Raw genomic sequence first — 15,655 nt, 5'->3', positions numbered from 1 at the left:
GAAGAGGGTGGGTCGTGGACCACCCATAGAGAGACACATCTCAATGAACCATCATTACTGCACAAAGGTGAGTAACTTCTTTTTTGAGTAGTGTCCCTACGGGTTCTACACTGTAGGTGACTCCCGAGAAGTGCCCACCACTAGTGACTGGGGCTTCAGAGTCCAGACTGTTATAGATGCTGGCTCCATGGCACTAAATCTGGCATCTGCAGTCGAGTCCCCCAGGATGGCATAATGTTCTGCAAAGGTATGTGCAAGATGCTCAGGTAGCTGCTCTGCAGATTTCTGATAAAGATTTTCTGATATCCTTGGAGAAGGTGATGGAAGAGGAAACCGATCTCATAGAATGCATGCATATTGAAGACAGGAGTGTTACATTACGCATCAGGTAACAGAGCTTAATACAGTTCGAGACCCATTTGAAGAGTCTTTGAGCTGAAATCGCTGTACCTTTTAACCTATCTGCAATGGAGAGGAAGAGTCTCAGAGACTTTCTGAAAGCTCTTGTTCTGTCCAAACAGAAGGCCAAGGCTCTCCTCACATCTAGCGTATGGAGGATGCCTTCCCTATTATCCTGATGAGGTCTGGGATAAAAGGTTGGAAGCCGAATAAGCTGATTTATATGAAATGTTGAAGTCACCTTGGGAATGAACTTTGGATGTGGTCTAAGAGTGACTTTGTCAGAGAAGAACACAGTGAACGGGGGATGCGCCATTAGAGCCACTATCTCCCCGATCCTTCTTGCTGAGGTAATGGTGATCAGGAATGCTGTCTTCATTGAAAGGTGAGTTAATGAACAAGTGTTCATGGGTTCAAATGGAGGTCTAGTCAGTCCTTTTAACACTAGGTTGAGACCCATTGAGGACTGGGAAGTCTGGGTTAGAGAAAGAGGTCTGCTATGCCTTTGAGAAACCTCTTTGTAATTGGATAGAAAAAGACTGAGTACCCTTCTACCTGCTAGTGGAAGGTTTCAATTGCTGCTAGGTGAATCTTTAGCGAGCTAATAGAGAGAGACCCGATTTCTTAAGAGTCAACAGGTAGTCCAGGACTACTGGTAGGGTGGCTGCATTTGGGGTGACACCTTTGGGCCGACACCAGATTTGAAACCTTTTCCTTTTGTAGGTAGGTAGAATGAGTACCTCCTTTCCTAATGTGTAATAACACCTCCTGTACCACCTCAAAGCAAGATGTCTCTATGTGCTGGAACCATGAAGGAGGCAGGCTTTGAGTCAAAGAATCCGCAGGTTGGGATGGATAGCAGGTAAGGAGTGACTGGAAGAGTCATAGGTGCACAGTGTCAACCGTGTCAGGTAAGGGTACCATTTCTGTCTGGGCCAAGTGGGAGAAATCAATATGATGTTTGTTTTTTCTCTTTTCACTTTCAACAGGACTTTCAGTATTAGAAGGAATGGGAGAAAGGTGTAAAGAAGACCCTTGTCTCAGAAAAGGAGGAGAGCATCTCCCATGGAGCGTTGTCCGATCCCCACTCTAAAGCAGTACTGTGGACATTTCTTGTTCTTGTAAGTAGCTAATAGGTCTACTGTCGGTGTCCCCCATTGTTGGAATATGTCATGGAGGAACACTGAATCTATTTCCCACTCGTGGTCATGTGGGAATTTGTGGCTGAGACTGTCCACCTTTGTGCTGCACACGCCTATGTTTTTCATGCCCCCCGCAGTACTGGTGCTTCTTTGCTTGTGCCCATTGGGTCTTTAGGCAGCCCAACTTGCTCTGTCAACTCGGTACCACCATGCCCATGGTACCAGATATAGATGGCTTTGGTGCCGTTGGTACCAATGATACTGATTGAGCCTGAGATTGTTTTGGGCTTGATTGGGGCTCACTATGCGGCCTCGCAAACCTTTTCTTAGAGGCCTTATGTGAGTGGTTCGCAGGTGTCTCCCTGGACTCACCTCCCTTCAAAGGAGAGGGTTGCGGTGAGGGTTCCTGCCAGGACTCCAGAGGTTGAAGGCCTGACTCCATGAGTAGAAGTTTGAGTCTCAGTTCTCTTTCCTGGATATGGGCTTCAGTCGCTGACACAAGAAACACTTCTATGGAATGTGTTTCTCTTCCAGGCAGTGAACACACTGCGAGCGTCTGTCAGTCACTGGGATAGATTCCTTGCAACTGAGGCACTTTTTGAAGCCTGGGGAGCCGGGCATACCCTTGTCCAGGGTGTTGGCAGAAGACTGTTTGTTTGTTTTTTAAGGCAAGGCCAAAATAAAATGCAAACAAAGTTGGGAAAGAAAAAAGGCTTCAAGGGAAGATAAAAAATAGCAATTCTAAAAGAGTTAATCTGCAAACGAACAGCTCCAGCTCCATCTCTAACCAGGGATGGTTGAGAAGGCACTGAGGAGGACTTGCCCAGGCACGTTGGCTAGTTTTGTGCCAGGCGAGGAGCAGCGCATGCACAAACGGAATAGATACTATTACCAAAATTCTCCGATCAGCAGTGCAGGGATGCAGACACACCGACAGTGGAGCACCCGTCAGGACACTACTCAAAGAATCCTGGAGACTTCCAAAATTATAAGAACTGCCATACTGGGTCAGACCAATGGTCCATATAGCCCAGTATCCTGTCTCTAACAATGGCAGATACCAGAACTTCAAAGGGAATATACAGAACAGGACAATTTTGGAGAGATCCACCCCTATCTTCCCTTCCCAGCCTCTGGCAGTCAGAGATTTACAGTTGCGTAGTGGGTTAGCAGTAGTCCCTCCCACTCTGGGTCAGTGGGAGGCCACTCACTGTGCGTTGCTCACTGTCAGGGAATTAGCAGAGCATTGCACAGCCTATGGCTCTGGCCTGCAGTCCAGGCAGAGCAGCAAATGAGTCTCTGGGCCCCAGATCCTCAAGCAGAGCGAGGCACCAACCAGTCTCTGACTCCTGCCTACAGTCAGGACAGAGCAGCAAACAGTTAGAGGTTCTGGCCCATGATCTGGGCAGAGCAATGCAAAAGTCTCTGAGCCCAGGTCCAGAAAGAGTGGGTAAGGGTCAGTTCTGATACGATTCTGTCTTTAAAATTACATGTAAAACTATTAATGTCACTGTATAATTGTTTTAATAAAGTATATTTATCATCAATTATACACTGATTTCAATGGGAGTTTTGCCAATGCAAAGATGGCATAATTAGGCACAAAACATCTTACCTTGTTTCCAGTTAATATCATCACCATAAACATGAAGCAGTGTTCTCAAAAAATCCTTTGCATTGAAGCAAACAACAGTACAGTGTAGTATTTGAAATAGTATTTCCCTATATAAGATATAAAAATAAATTCACTAACTGAGCATTTCATTTTTTCATATTACTGAAAGCAAAATTTACATTATGTACATTTCTGTTGAACATGAATTAATATAACTTATTTAGTTAAAACAAATAAGGATTCTTACTTCTTGTACAAATAGGCTATCGGGGATTAGAAATAAATGTGGTTTCCCTCTCCCTCCCCATTGCTTCTGCTGAGCAATGAATAGGAAAACAGGATTGTATTTTCATTTTACTAAATTAACTTTTTTCCCCTAAATTATGTTTTTCAAATAACAACCACTTAGTTGATATGCTTTCATAAGAGAAGGTTACTCACCTTGTGCAGTAACTGAGGTTCTTTGAGATGTGTGTCCCTGTGGGTGCTGCACTCTAGGTGATGGTGCGTCCCAGCGCCATTGATTAGACATCTTCAGTAGCAGTGCCTAACCAGGCCACGCATGCGCAGCTGCTGTCTCGTGGCATTGCTGGAGTCTGTTCAGTGCGCGCACAGCATGACCCCCTCAGTTCCTTCTCTACTGTAGAGTCCTCTTTTTTCCAGAGTAGAGGGGAGGGGTAGTGGAGCATAGACAGGGACACACATCTCGAAGAACCTCAATTACTGCACAAGGTGAGTAACCTTCTCTTCTTCTTCAAGTGCTGTCTCTGTGGGTGCTCCACTCAAGGTGAAAGTAGAGCAGTACCCACTATGGTTGGGGGGACTTTGGAGTTATGTGCATGGTAGCAGCAGAAAGGACAGTAAGGCCTACTATGGCATCCGCTCTGGGGTCGTGTGTATTGGCATAGTGTTTGGCAAAGGTATGGTCTGAGGCCCATGTGGCGGCTTTGCAAATATCCGGAATGGATACATTGTGCAGGAATGCCACAGGTTGTTGACATGGCTCGACAACCTGTTATTAAGAGAAACTGAGTCCAAATTTAAAAAAAAAAAATAGCACCCGCTGTTAGATTTTAAGGCCTGTTTCTTATCCATTCCTAGACTAATTAACAGATTCACTTATAAATTCTCAGAAAATTCTATATTCAAAGAGGTGTAATTTTAGGAAGGATATGATGTATTCTTCCTATATAGCAAAGGGGTTAAAAATCCGTACTTTAAGTGCAAAACTCAACTCAATATTCTTATCAAGCCACAACTGGCATCTCCATAACAAACTTAACCATGCTAATGGTGCTAAAATAAATTAAATCAGCAGTTTATGCAGGCACGTTAGTGAAACCATGATTTAAACAGTTACTGAAAGCTACAAACAAATTGTCAATATTTTAACACTGTACAAAGTGGTATTTAAATATAACCTGCTTGTTGCTCTAAGATCCCTTGGGAAAGCATAAGCACATCACACTACTTTTCGTCCTTCTCAAACTAGTTACAGTTTCTTTGCCTGTGCTGTATTTAAGAATTTATGACGCACAGTTATAAAAAGAAGGGAGATTTATGTAGACTTTGCTATGAATCAAAACTAGGATGTCACTAAAAGGAGTTCTCATGGACAAAAAAGATTGTGTTTAATAGTAAACAAAGCTTTAAATAACAGTGGACTAATAGATATAGGTTTTGTCTAAATGCTAATGATTCCACAATAAAATGATATGCTGGTTTTATAGAGGTGAACTATTGTATACAGTAGTACACTGATGAGTTGCACAATTTATAATCTGAAAGAAAAATTAATGCTGGGATTTCATATTACTGAAACTTCACTTTTGAAAGCGCTTTAAGGAAGGGATTATTCTGTTTTTCTGAATTGCACAGCACAGTGCCCAGTGTAAGTATTAAACAATAATAATTTACATTAAAATTACTAGCAGAATATGAATAGTAATAACTAGCACCTTTATATTTACAATTTTATAGATGGAGAGAGAGAGAGACATAAAAAAATAAAGTGACTTGCCCTTTGATATAGTTAACTCAAGAACTGTGACAGAACCGAAGTCCCTGTCCTCCATCTTATACTTTGTCAAAATTAATTATACTTTATAATCTGATTTTGTTGTTGTTTTGTTTTTTACTTTTTGCTCATTTACAAAATTCAGTAATTCACAATAGACCTCCCAGTCATTAGGGTAAATTAGCTAAATTCTAATAAATTTTAAAAAATTGACTAACATTATATTCTGGTCCCTTTAGAATTCTAAGTCCTGTGTCTCCCAAAGTCTGACATATAATAATATATTAAATTTTTTAAATAATTTAACAATGGAATTTGATTAAATTTAAAAACATGGATATTTAAAAGAAATAAATGCAATCTTTAAAATTAAGTGGCAATAGCAAAGAGAGATTTATACTTTAAACAACACTATCTTATAATTTAGACTGAACTTTTGATCTATAATGTTATAAAAATTGCTACCGGCTGCTAAGGAATATCCTCAGGAATCTTAAATGCTATTTTTAAAAAATCTACTCTATTCAAAAATTTTAAAAAATTATGAATACAGTTCAAAAAGCTGTGCTGTAATCCTGTTCATATGGTCTCTTTACGAACGCCCATCAAAAATCTCCCAGAAATGAAGTACAACATCCATAGGCAAGAAAGAAAAATAAAATTGGAAAGGAAAGTTATTTACCTTTAGTAACTAGAGCTATTCAAGATGTGTTGTTTACATGTGTTCCACTTCGATTTGTATACATATGCCCCATGCACTGGAGATTGGAAGGCTTTAGCCAGCAGTGTCTGTTGGTCACACCTGCTCCCCGATGACCTTGAGGCCTTCTCACTATGTGATATAAAAGGGTGACCAACCATCCTCAGTCCCAGCACCACTATCAAGTCCAGGCTATCGGTCTGCATAGTAGTGGGGAAAAGGAGAGTGGGTTATGCAACACATGTAAACAATTCATCTCTAAGAACTCCAGTTACTAAAAGTAACTTTACTTTCCATTTTGAATGCTTGTTTACATGTGCTCCCAAGCAGTAAGTAATAGATGGAGCAGAGTACTGCAAGTCTAATTAAATAGAGAATGCAACACAGCCTTCCCAAACTGGGCATCTGAATGAGATTCCTGAACTAAAGCATAAATGCTTTGGCTAGTGAAAGTATGTATACTACTATAAGTAGTAGCCCTACGTATATCAGCTACAGTTATCCCTCTCAGAGGCTGCGGAAGTGGCCTGTGCTCTAGTACAGCGGTTCTCAAACTATGGGACGCACCTTCCAAGGAAGGCATGGGAATGTGTCAAGGGAGGCACAAGTTTTGTGCTGCCGCCCCCGCCCCCTTTTTTGGGGGGGAAGAGCTCCAGCTGTCAGCCCCTGGTGGCTGAAGCTCTTGCAGAAGAGCTGGGCACACCCGGGAGGTGGGATGGAGGGGATAAAGAGGACAGTCAGACCTCCCACTGCCTGGGGCTTGCTGCCAGACCCACTCCTGCCTGGGCTCTCCTTCCCCACCCCTGGCTAATCCTTCATCGGGAGGCAGCCTGGGCTCAGGCTCTACTTCCCTAGCCTAGGAGGCTCTCTGAATGGTTTTGTTCTAGACAAAATGATAGGGTTGCCAGGCATCTGGTTTTTGACTGGAACACCCAGTTAAAAATGGACCCTGGCAGCTCCAGTCAGCACAGCTGACCAGGCCGCTAAAAGTCTGGTTGGCCTAAGGTGGGCAGGCAGGCTCTGTACCCAGCAGCTCTGCATGGCTCCCAGGAAATGGCAGCGTGTCCCTCCAGCTCCTAGGCAGAGGGGGAACCATAGAGACTCTGCGTGCAGGCGCCGCCCACAGCACCAGGTCCACAGCTCCCATTGGCTGGGAATGCCGTGGCTGCAGCCAATGGGAGCTGTGGAGCTGGCGCTTGGGACAGCGCCTCCGGGCAGCGTTCAGTGCCTGTGGGCGGGAGCAGCTTGCAGAGGCCACCTGGCCACCGCTCCGCCTAGAAGCTGGAGGCGCATGCCATCACTTCCTGGGAGCCATGCGGTCTTCCTCAGTCCCCAAGAAATACTGGGGCCACCTGAGGTCAGAGCCACCTGGAGCCCGCACCCCCTCCTGCACTCCAACCCTCTGCCCCAGCTCTGAGCTCCCTCCTGCACTCTGAACCTCTCGGCCCCAGCCTGGAGCCCCCTCCTCTACCCCCAAACCCTTCATCCCCGGCCCCACCTGAGAGCCCACAACCTCAGCTGGAGCTCTCACCCCCTTTCACACCCCATTCCCTGCCCCAGCCCAGTGAAAATGAGCAAGTGAGCGAGAGTGGGGGAAAGTAAGCGATGGAGGGAGGAGGGATGGAGTGAGCGGCCGGCGGGGCCTTGGAGAAGGGGTGCGGGCGAGGGGCGGGGCCAGGGCATTCAGTTTTCTGCAATTAAAAAGTTGGCAACCCTACAAGACAGAGCTTGGAAAACATCAGAGTATGTAATGCAGCCTCACACTTTGGGAAAAAACAGGTAAGTGAATGGACTGATTTAAATAAGTGTCAGAGATTACTTTGGGAAGAAATTTAGGTTGTGACCAGAGTGTAACTTTAACGCTGTGAAAAATTATATATGGGGGTTTCACCATAGAGCTTGCAATTATCTGAGGAAGGATGGTCCAGTGGTTAGAGCACTAGCCTGGACTGTGGAAAACATGGGTTGGGGGGAGGGATAGGTCAGTGGTTTGAGCATTGGCCTGCTAAACCCAGGGTTGTGAGTTCAATCCTTGAGGGGGCCATTTAGGAATCTGGGGCAAAAATTGGGAATTGGTCCTGCTTTGAGCAAGGGGTTGGACTAGATGACCTCCTGAGGTCCCTTCCAACCCTGATTTTCTATGATTCCCAGACCCTGCATGCCGATCTATAGGGCCCTACATAATTCACAGTCCATTTTGGTCGATTTCAAGGCCCGAGGATTTTAAAATTGGTCAATATCACGATTTCAGATGGAAGCGAGACTGATCTCCCTGTGCTCCCTCACTTCTGCGCTGCCACTGGAGGTAGGTCTCATCTCCCCACCCAACGCAGGTTAGCAGCTAGGAGCACCTGGCTGAGGTGCTCCCAACAGTACATGGGAGATTGGACCCACCACCTCCAAAAGCCTCTTCTGGCTGCAGAAAGCTTCGGGGATGCTGCCCAGCCCCAGAGCTTCCTGCAGCAGCGGGAGGTATGCAGAGGTGGGTCTGATCTCCCCCCGAGAGTGGCTGTGCTGTGGAAGAACAAGTCCTGTGTCTTGCCAGCCAAGCTGGGACTAGCAATTAGGAGCCCCCAGCTGGGGTGCTCCCAGGAACATGGGAGAGATCACATTTCTTGTGGAAAGGCTTATTTCACAGTCTGTGACATGTTTTTCATGGCCATAAAACTGGTAGGGCCTACCAATATAACTGCAACAAAAAATGCCATCTTCATAGACAAAAGGAGTAATGAGCACAAGGCTAATAGCTCAAATGGAGGTCCCTCCAAGGAGATAAGTACCACATTAAGATTCCAAGATAAAAGTAACGTAAAATAAGTTATTGAAGGAAAAACTCTCAGAAGACCTTTCACAAACTTTTTAACTGAAGGATGAGATGGTCGTGAATTGGTGGATGATGTGCAGAGATAGCAGCCAAACACACACGTAATGAGCTTAGCAACAAACCAAAGGTTTTTAAGAATAATAGATACTCGATATGAGGGACTGATGTCTCTCATGGGCAACAATTTACTGAATGGATGAAAAACATTTCCATTTTTCAGTCCTCGGAGACTCCTTTCTGCTCTGAATCAATATGCTGTATATATCAACAGAACTGTTAGCCAGAGAGTTTCCATGCTGTGAGGTTTAGGAACAACAAATCTGGATGAAATGTTGTCCCATTGTTCTGAGTAATTAAGTCTGGTAGATACTGGAGGTGTCAGAGAGATTTCTGATTTCCTTGAACCAGTATTGCCTGGGCCAGTCTAGGGCTATTAGGATGACTGAGGCCTTGTCTGGTCTGACCTTCCTTAACACACCTAGGGTCAGAGGAACTGGGGGAATAAACATACAATATGGCCTGAACCCAGGGGATTAGGAAGGCATCTTCTTGAGAACTCAGACTTTGTCCTCCCTTGGAACAAAATACTTTGTATTTCTTGTTCTGGTCAGCTGCAAACAGACACTACTGATCGAAAATGGACTTGATGACCAAATCCTTTAAGGACCATTTATGATTCGGAGAAATAGGTCTGCGTAGATTGTCTGCCAGCATGTCGTATAGTCCTGGAAGGTGATATACAGTTAGTATTATGTTGTGCAGGATACATCAATTCCATAGATCGACTGCTTCCCTGCACAACATTGTTGATCTGGTTCCCATGTTTGTTTACATAAAACATTGTGGTGGTATGGTTGATTCTCATCTGTACACTCTGATATTTGGTATGAGGTAGAAAGGCCATGCAGGCAAGCCATATTGCTCTGAGCTCCAGGACACTGATATGAACCCAAGCATCTCTTTGAGACCATTGACCCTGTACTGTACACTCCAGCAACGATACATCCGTCACTACTGACTTAGTGGGAAATTCTGAGGAGAACAGAAATCCCTTGCAGACCTAACATGGATCTTTCCACCAGTTGACGGAGTTCAAAACTTCGAGGTATGTGTACCCTCATATCTATATTGTGGCCATCAGGGTGATAAGCCATCCATTACTACCCCTTACGACAACAGAGACACGGTCTAGTGTATCAACAGCTGAACATGATCTCCCAGAATGACACTACCCAAATAGGATAATGCCATCCTTGGATGCATAAACAGAGGAATCTCGAATAGGAGTAGAGTGGTTATTTTAACCTCTGTATTTGGCTCTGCAAGAATACTGTGTCCAGTTCTAGTGTCCACAATTCAAGAAGGATGTTAATAAACTGGACAAGTCCAGAGAAGAGCCACAAGCATGATGATCGGAAGAATTGGAAGACATACCCTACAGTGACAGATTCAAGGTGCTCAATCTATTTAGCTGAGCAAAAGATAAGGTTAAGAGTTGACTTGATTACAGTTTATAAGTACCTACACAGGGAACAAATATTTGATAATGAGCTCTTCAATCTAGCAGAGAAAGGTACAACACGATACAATGACTGGAAGTTGAACATAGGCAAAAATTCAGACTGGAAATAAAGTGTAATTTTTTTTAAACAGTGAGAATAATTAATCACTGGAACAATTTACCAAGGGTCATGGTGGATTCTCCATCACTGGAAATTTTAAATCAAGATTAGATGTTTTTCTAAAAGATATGCACTAGTAGGCCTGTGTTATATAGATAGGCTAGACTGTCACAATGGTCCCTTGGAATCTATGAATCTGTGAAAGAAAAAAAAAATCTATAATTGGGGTCAGAGTACCTGAAGCCATGTGACCTTAAAACCAGAGACATGTCCTTGAAGTAGATTTGTTTTGCAGTTCATTTATCAACTCTGACCTATTGTTGAATCTGCCCTGCAGTAGGTATGCTCGAGCCATCATGGAATCGATTAGAGTCCCAATAAACTATCTTTTGTGTTGGAATTAAATGAGACTTCCATGTTCACTCTCAGTCCCAATCTGGACAACAGAAGTATGATGTACTGAACACTGCTTATCACCTGCTCTGGAGATGATCCTCTCCCCAACCAATTGTCCAATAACATGGACACCAGAGAAGCCTTCCAGGCTGCCTCCTGCTGGAAAGAGAAGGGAGGGGCTGCTTTCAGAGCTTTCTTCTTCCTGAAGACATAAAGAAGTGAACCAATCCTCTTTCTTTTAAGGGAGTCTTGAGAGATCTTCCTCTGTGCTCCTGAGAGGTGTGATGCCTATCCCTGCTCGCAGCCACAGAGGTAGGAGCAGGCAGAGCCCCAGAAATAAAGGCAGTTACTGGGACACTTTTCCCTGAGGACAATCCCAGACTAGACGGATCCTGTCTCCCATCTGGTTCAGAGACCAGCCTTATAGCTTTCTCTAAAAGGAACTTCATCCTGATGTCCCTAGATTTAGTTGTCCTCTTGTAAGGATTTTACAATTCTTAAACTTTTCTTTTACATATCCTTCACTTTAAAGCCTGGGTTTTTCCGTCCCAACATCATGCCAGACCCACCCATCCCCACCTTCCGTACAGGGTAAAAAATGAACCTAGAGAAAGCTGAAACCTACACTCATCACTATACTAAATATCTAGTCTAAATAATTAACTATTTACAAAGTCAGAATAAAATATGCAACTGGAAAAAGAGTGGACATTGTTGGCTGGCTCAGTCTCACATCCAGGAGCAGCTGAAAGGAACTGAGGGCCAGTTGGACACTTTGCCCCCCGGCTTTATACCTTTGAGGCCACCAGCGGAGCAGATGCAACCAAACAACATTGCTGGCTAAAGCATTCTGATCTCTAGCACATGGGTAGGGTGACCATATGTCCCGTTTTGGCCAGGAGACTTCCTTTTTTAAGCCCTGTCCCAGCCGTCGTGACTTTTTTGGCAAAAGTTCAGCGTGCACCCCTAGAGAGGCAGAGAGGAATGTGCGTGTGTGCGCGGGCGTGGAAGGGAGGGTGAATACGGCTCTGGCGAGCAGCAATGCCAGCCGGGGGAGAGGGGGCAGGCAGGGTATGGACAAACAGTGATGCCAGCCGCATGGGGGGAGGTAGGGTTCAGGCGAGCAGCGACACCAGCCTTGTGGGAGGCAGCAGGGATCAGGTGAAGAATGACACCAGCCCCACATGGGGAGCAGGCTGGGCTCAGGTGAGAGCCCTGTGCATGGTGGTGGCAGGGTTGGGGCCAGCAACTCAAGTCAGCCCTGTGCTTGTGGGGAGGGGAGGCAGGGCACAGGCCAGCCCCATGTGCAGGGGGGGAAGATGGTAGGGAACGGACAGCCCCAGGTGCAGAGGGGGAGGGGCCATGTCTTGGGTGAGTGGGCCGGGCCATGTCTTGGGTGAGTGGGCCCCACACAGTGTCCCGTTTTCCCTTTGGGAAATATGGTCACCCTACACATGGGGCATATTCACGGCACCAGAAATGGAACACATGCAAATAAGCACTCAGAGAAGAATTACTTAGACATTTGTTGTAGTATTAGACAACAGTGACAATCAACATCACTACTATTTACACACATATAGAACAAAGATTATTGTCTGTTCCCTCACCTGATGTACTGCTTATGAGACTGTTCCTGTTGCTCCCAAACAGAAGAGTGCTCTATTTTTAAATAAATAAACTTATCATTTCTGGTACAGGCATCCCAAACAATTGGATTAACAATTGAAGAGCCATTGGAAGGACAAAGTTGGTCTGTCTGTCTCTTTATTAACATAACAATTCCTCTTACTGATGAGACTACGCCCTATAAGTACAATTGATTAAGATGAGTAATATTTTTCTACTGAGCACCTTTATGCATTCTATATAGAAATTTCCACATTTCCCTAGATGCAGTGTGTTACGTACATTACATTTATTTAAAAAACACACATTTTTAGGGCTGTCAATTAATGGCAATTAACTCAAACAATTAATGCAAAACAAATTAACTAGATTAAAAAATTAGTTCCGATTAATCGTAGTTTTAATCGTACTGTAAAACAATAATAGAATAACAATTTACATTTATTATAAGTACTTTTGGCTGTTTTTCTACATTTTCAAATATATTGATTTCAATTACAGCACACAATACAAAGTGCACAGGGCTTTATATTATTTTTTATTAGAAATATTTGCACTGTAAAAAAGATAAAAGAAATAGTATTTTTCAATTCACCTAATACAATTACTGTAGTGCAATCTCTTTATTGTGAAAGTGCAACTTACAAATGTAGATTTTTACGTAACAAAAACAATGTAAAACTTTAGAGCCTACAAGTCCACTCAGTCCTACTTCTTGTTCAGCCAATTGCTAAGACAAACAAGTTTCTTTACACTTACAGGAAATAATGCTGCCCACTTCTTATTTACATTGTCACCTGAAAGTGAGAACAGGCATTCACATGGCACTGTTGTAGCTAGCGTTATAAGAAAACCAACTTTCTGTTGGTGGCATCTGACTCAGATGACGAAAACGAACATGCACTGGTCCAGTCTGCTTTGGACTGTTATCAAGCAGAAACAGTCATCAGCATGGATGCATATCTTTAGGAACGGTGGTTGAAGCATGAAGGGACATAAGAATCTTTAGCACATCTGGCACGTAAATATCTTGCGACACTGGTTACAACAGTGCCATGTGAACGCCTATTCTCCCTTGTAAACAAGAAGCAGGCATGATTATCTCTGGCAAATGTAACCAAACTTGTTTGTCTAAACAATTGGCTGAAGTAGAACTGAGTGGACTTGTAGGCTCTAAAGTTTTACATTGTTTTATTTTTGAATGCAGTTATTTTTCTGTACATAATTCGACATTTGTAAGTTCAACTTTCATGATAAAGAGATTGCACTACAGTACTTGTATTTGATGAACTGAAATATACTATTTGTTTTGTTTTTTTACAGTGCAAATATTTGTATTCAAAAATAGAAAGTGAGCACCGTACACTTCGTATTCTGTGTTGTAACTGAAATCAATATATTTGAAAATGTAGAAAACATCCAAAAATATTTAAGTAAATGGTATTCTATTATTGTTTAACAGTGCGATTAATCACACGATTAATCACAATTCATTTTTTTAATAGCTTGACAGTCTTCAATATTATTACATATTTCTACTGTGGTAGCACCTATAAGCCCCAGTCATGCACCAAACCTCATTGTCGTAGGCGCTGTACAAACACAAATAAAAAAGATGGTCCCTGACCCAAGAGTTTACAATTTAAGTCATTAACCCTGGATACTCATCCCATTTAAAAACAAACACAGTATAAAATACTATATAATATTAAAGACTAGTCATAACATCTTGACATATAAATACATACACATCCAACTACTAATATGAGAATAGTAGAATAAATTAACCCTTCCAACTCTTGGCACACACTTTCTCAAAAACCTGGAGGAAAAAGATGGTCTTTGCCTTATTGTCCAGAAGTTTCTGGTGGACCAAGGTAGAGCAGTGAATTTCAAAGTTAGGGAAATCTCAATAAATACCTGCCAGTGACTCTCTGAGTTTGTGTAGAGGGAGCTTCTGCTCAAGCACCTTACCTGTTCACAACTGCAGTATGGCCTAACATTACTACAGTGTATTAACATCTTTTAAATAAGCAACAAAAAAAAAAAAAAATCCACCCTGCATCAAAATGCACCCTTCTCAAATTTTAGTGAGTTAGAGGATGCTGTTTTTTAAAGTATATACAGAAATGGGAGAGGGGGACTAACTTTTTAAGATCAATACAAGCTTTATAAATATGCCACAAAACCATGTACTACAATAAGAATCTACCATACTTGTGGTCTTCATAATAGAGTGGATGCTGATATTTACATTTTTCCAAATATAAGTATTTTCAGTTTCTGTTGTGCAGAAAAGGTTTTGCATTGGTTATTTTTGGTTTCAGTTAAGAGGTGCAGAGATAATATTTACTTCATTGGGAATATTTCATTCAAAGTTGAGAAACAGAGCGGGAGATGAAAAAGCAGAAAAGATTATTTATAGATTGGAAAACAAAAACCAGCTGAGAGACAATGAGCTCTACTAATTCTAAAAAACTTGAAGGGCATGTGGCTAGATTTTCAAAGGTATTTAGGCACCAGAAGATGCAGCTAGACAGCTAAAAATACAGATTTCAATGGGAGTTAGGCACCTAACCTGCTTAGGGACTTTTGAAAATCCTACTAGGTACCTAAATACCTCTGAAAATCTGGCACATGGAAACCAGAAACAATCTGAGAATTCATTAACTACAGTTAATACTTTGCTTCATAAATCAGTTTTAAATGCAAAATATGTTTTGATATATTTACTTTTTTTCCCTTATGTATCCAACACATTTAAGGTAGCCACGTTTAATTAAAAAAAAAATTAAGTGCTAGCTCTGTGTATTTTTAATTGAATTTCAATTTCAATTCAAATGCAGCTTGATACAACTCATGAATACAAAATTAAGCATCTAGTACAATAAGAAATGTATCAGCGATAATTTCTAAATCAAGATTGGCTGTTTTTCCAAAAGCTATACTCTAGGAATTATTTTGAGTAAATTCTATAGGCTGTGCTATATAGGACATCAGATTAGATCAGGAGTTCTCAAACTGTGGGTCGGGACCCCAAAGTGAGTCAGGACCCCATTTTAATGGGGTCACCAGGGCCAGCATTAGACTTGTTTGGACCCAGGGCTGAAGCCCTCTCTCCCACTCCCCAGGGCTTGGGCTCCACGCTTCCCCCCCCCCCCACGGATCATGTAGTAACATTATTGTCAGAAGGGGGGTTGCAGTGCAATGAAGTTTGAGAACGCATGGATTAGATTATCACAATGGTCCCTTATGGCTTCAGAATCAATGGTAAATTTTCATATTCTACCACAATAAAAATGTAAAAATTT

The 15,655-nt window shown here is 42.7% G+C and overlaps 1 protein-coding gene across 1 annotated transcript in view; it reads right to left on the bottom strand.

The window, feature by feature from the left end:
- Positions 1–15,655, bottom strand: part of POLN (DNA polymerase nu) — a 202,798-nt gene that overhangs the window by 156,888 nt on the left and 30,255 nt on the right. The window contains exons 4-5 of the mRNA XM_037898583.2: positions 12,326–12,522; positions 3,157–3,263 (exon numbers count right to left, since the gene is read on the bottom strand). Coding sequence (XP_037754511.1) covers positions 3,157–3,263; positions 12,326–12,522 — 304 coding nt within the window. The remainder of the gene's footprint in view (positions 1–3,156; positions 3,264–12,325; positions 12,523–15,655) is intronic.

The sequence above is a fragment of the Chelonia mydas genome, chromosome 4, assembly GCF_015237465.2.
Source record: "Chelonia mydas isolate rCheMyd1 chromosome 4, rCheMyd1.pri.v2, whole genome shotgun sequence".
NCBI classification, from domain to species: Eukaryota; Metazoa; Chordata; order Testudines; family Cheloniidae; genus Chelonia; species Chelonia mydas.
The sequence above is the reverse complement of the archived record's forward strand: the minus strand, read 5'-3'. Positions and strand labels throughout refer to the sequence as shown.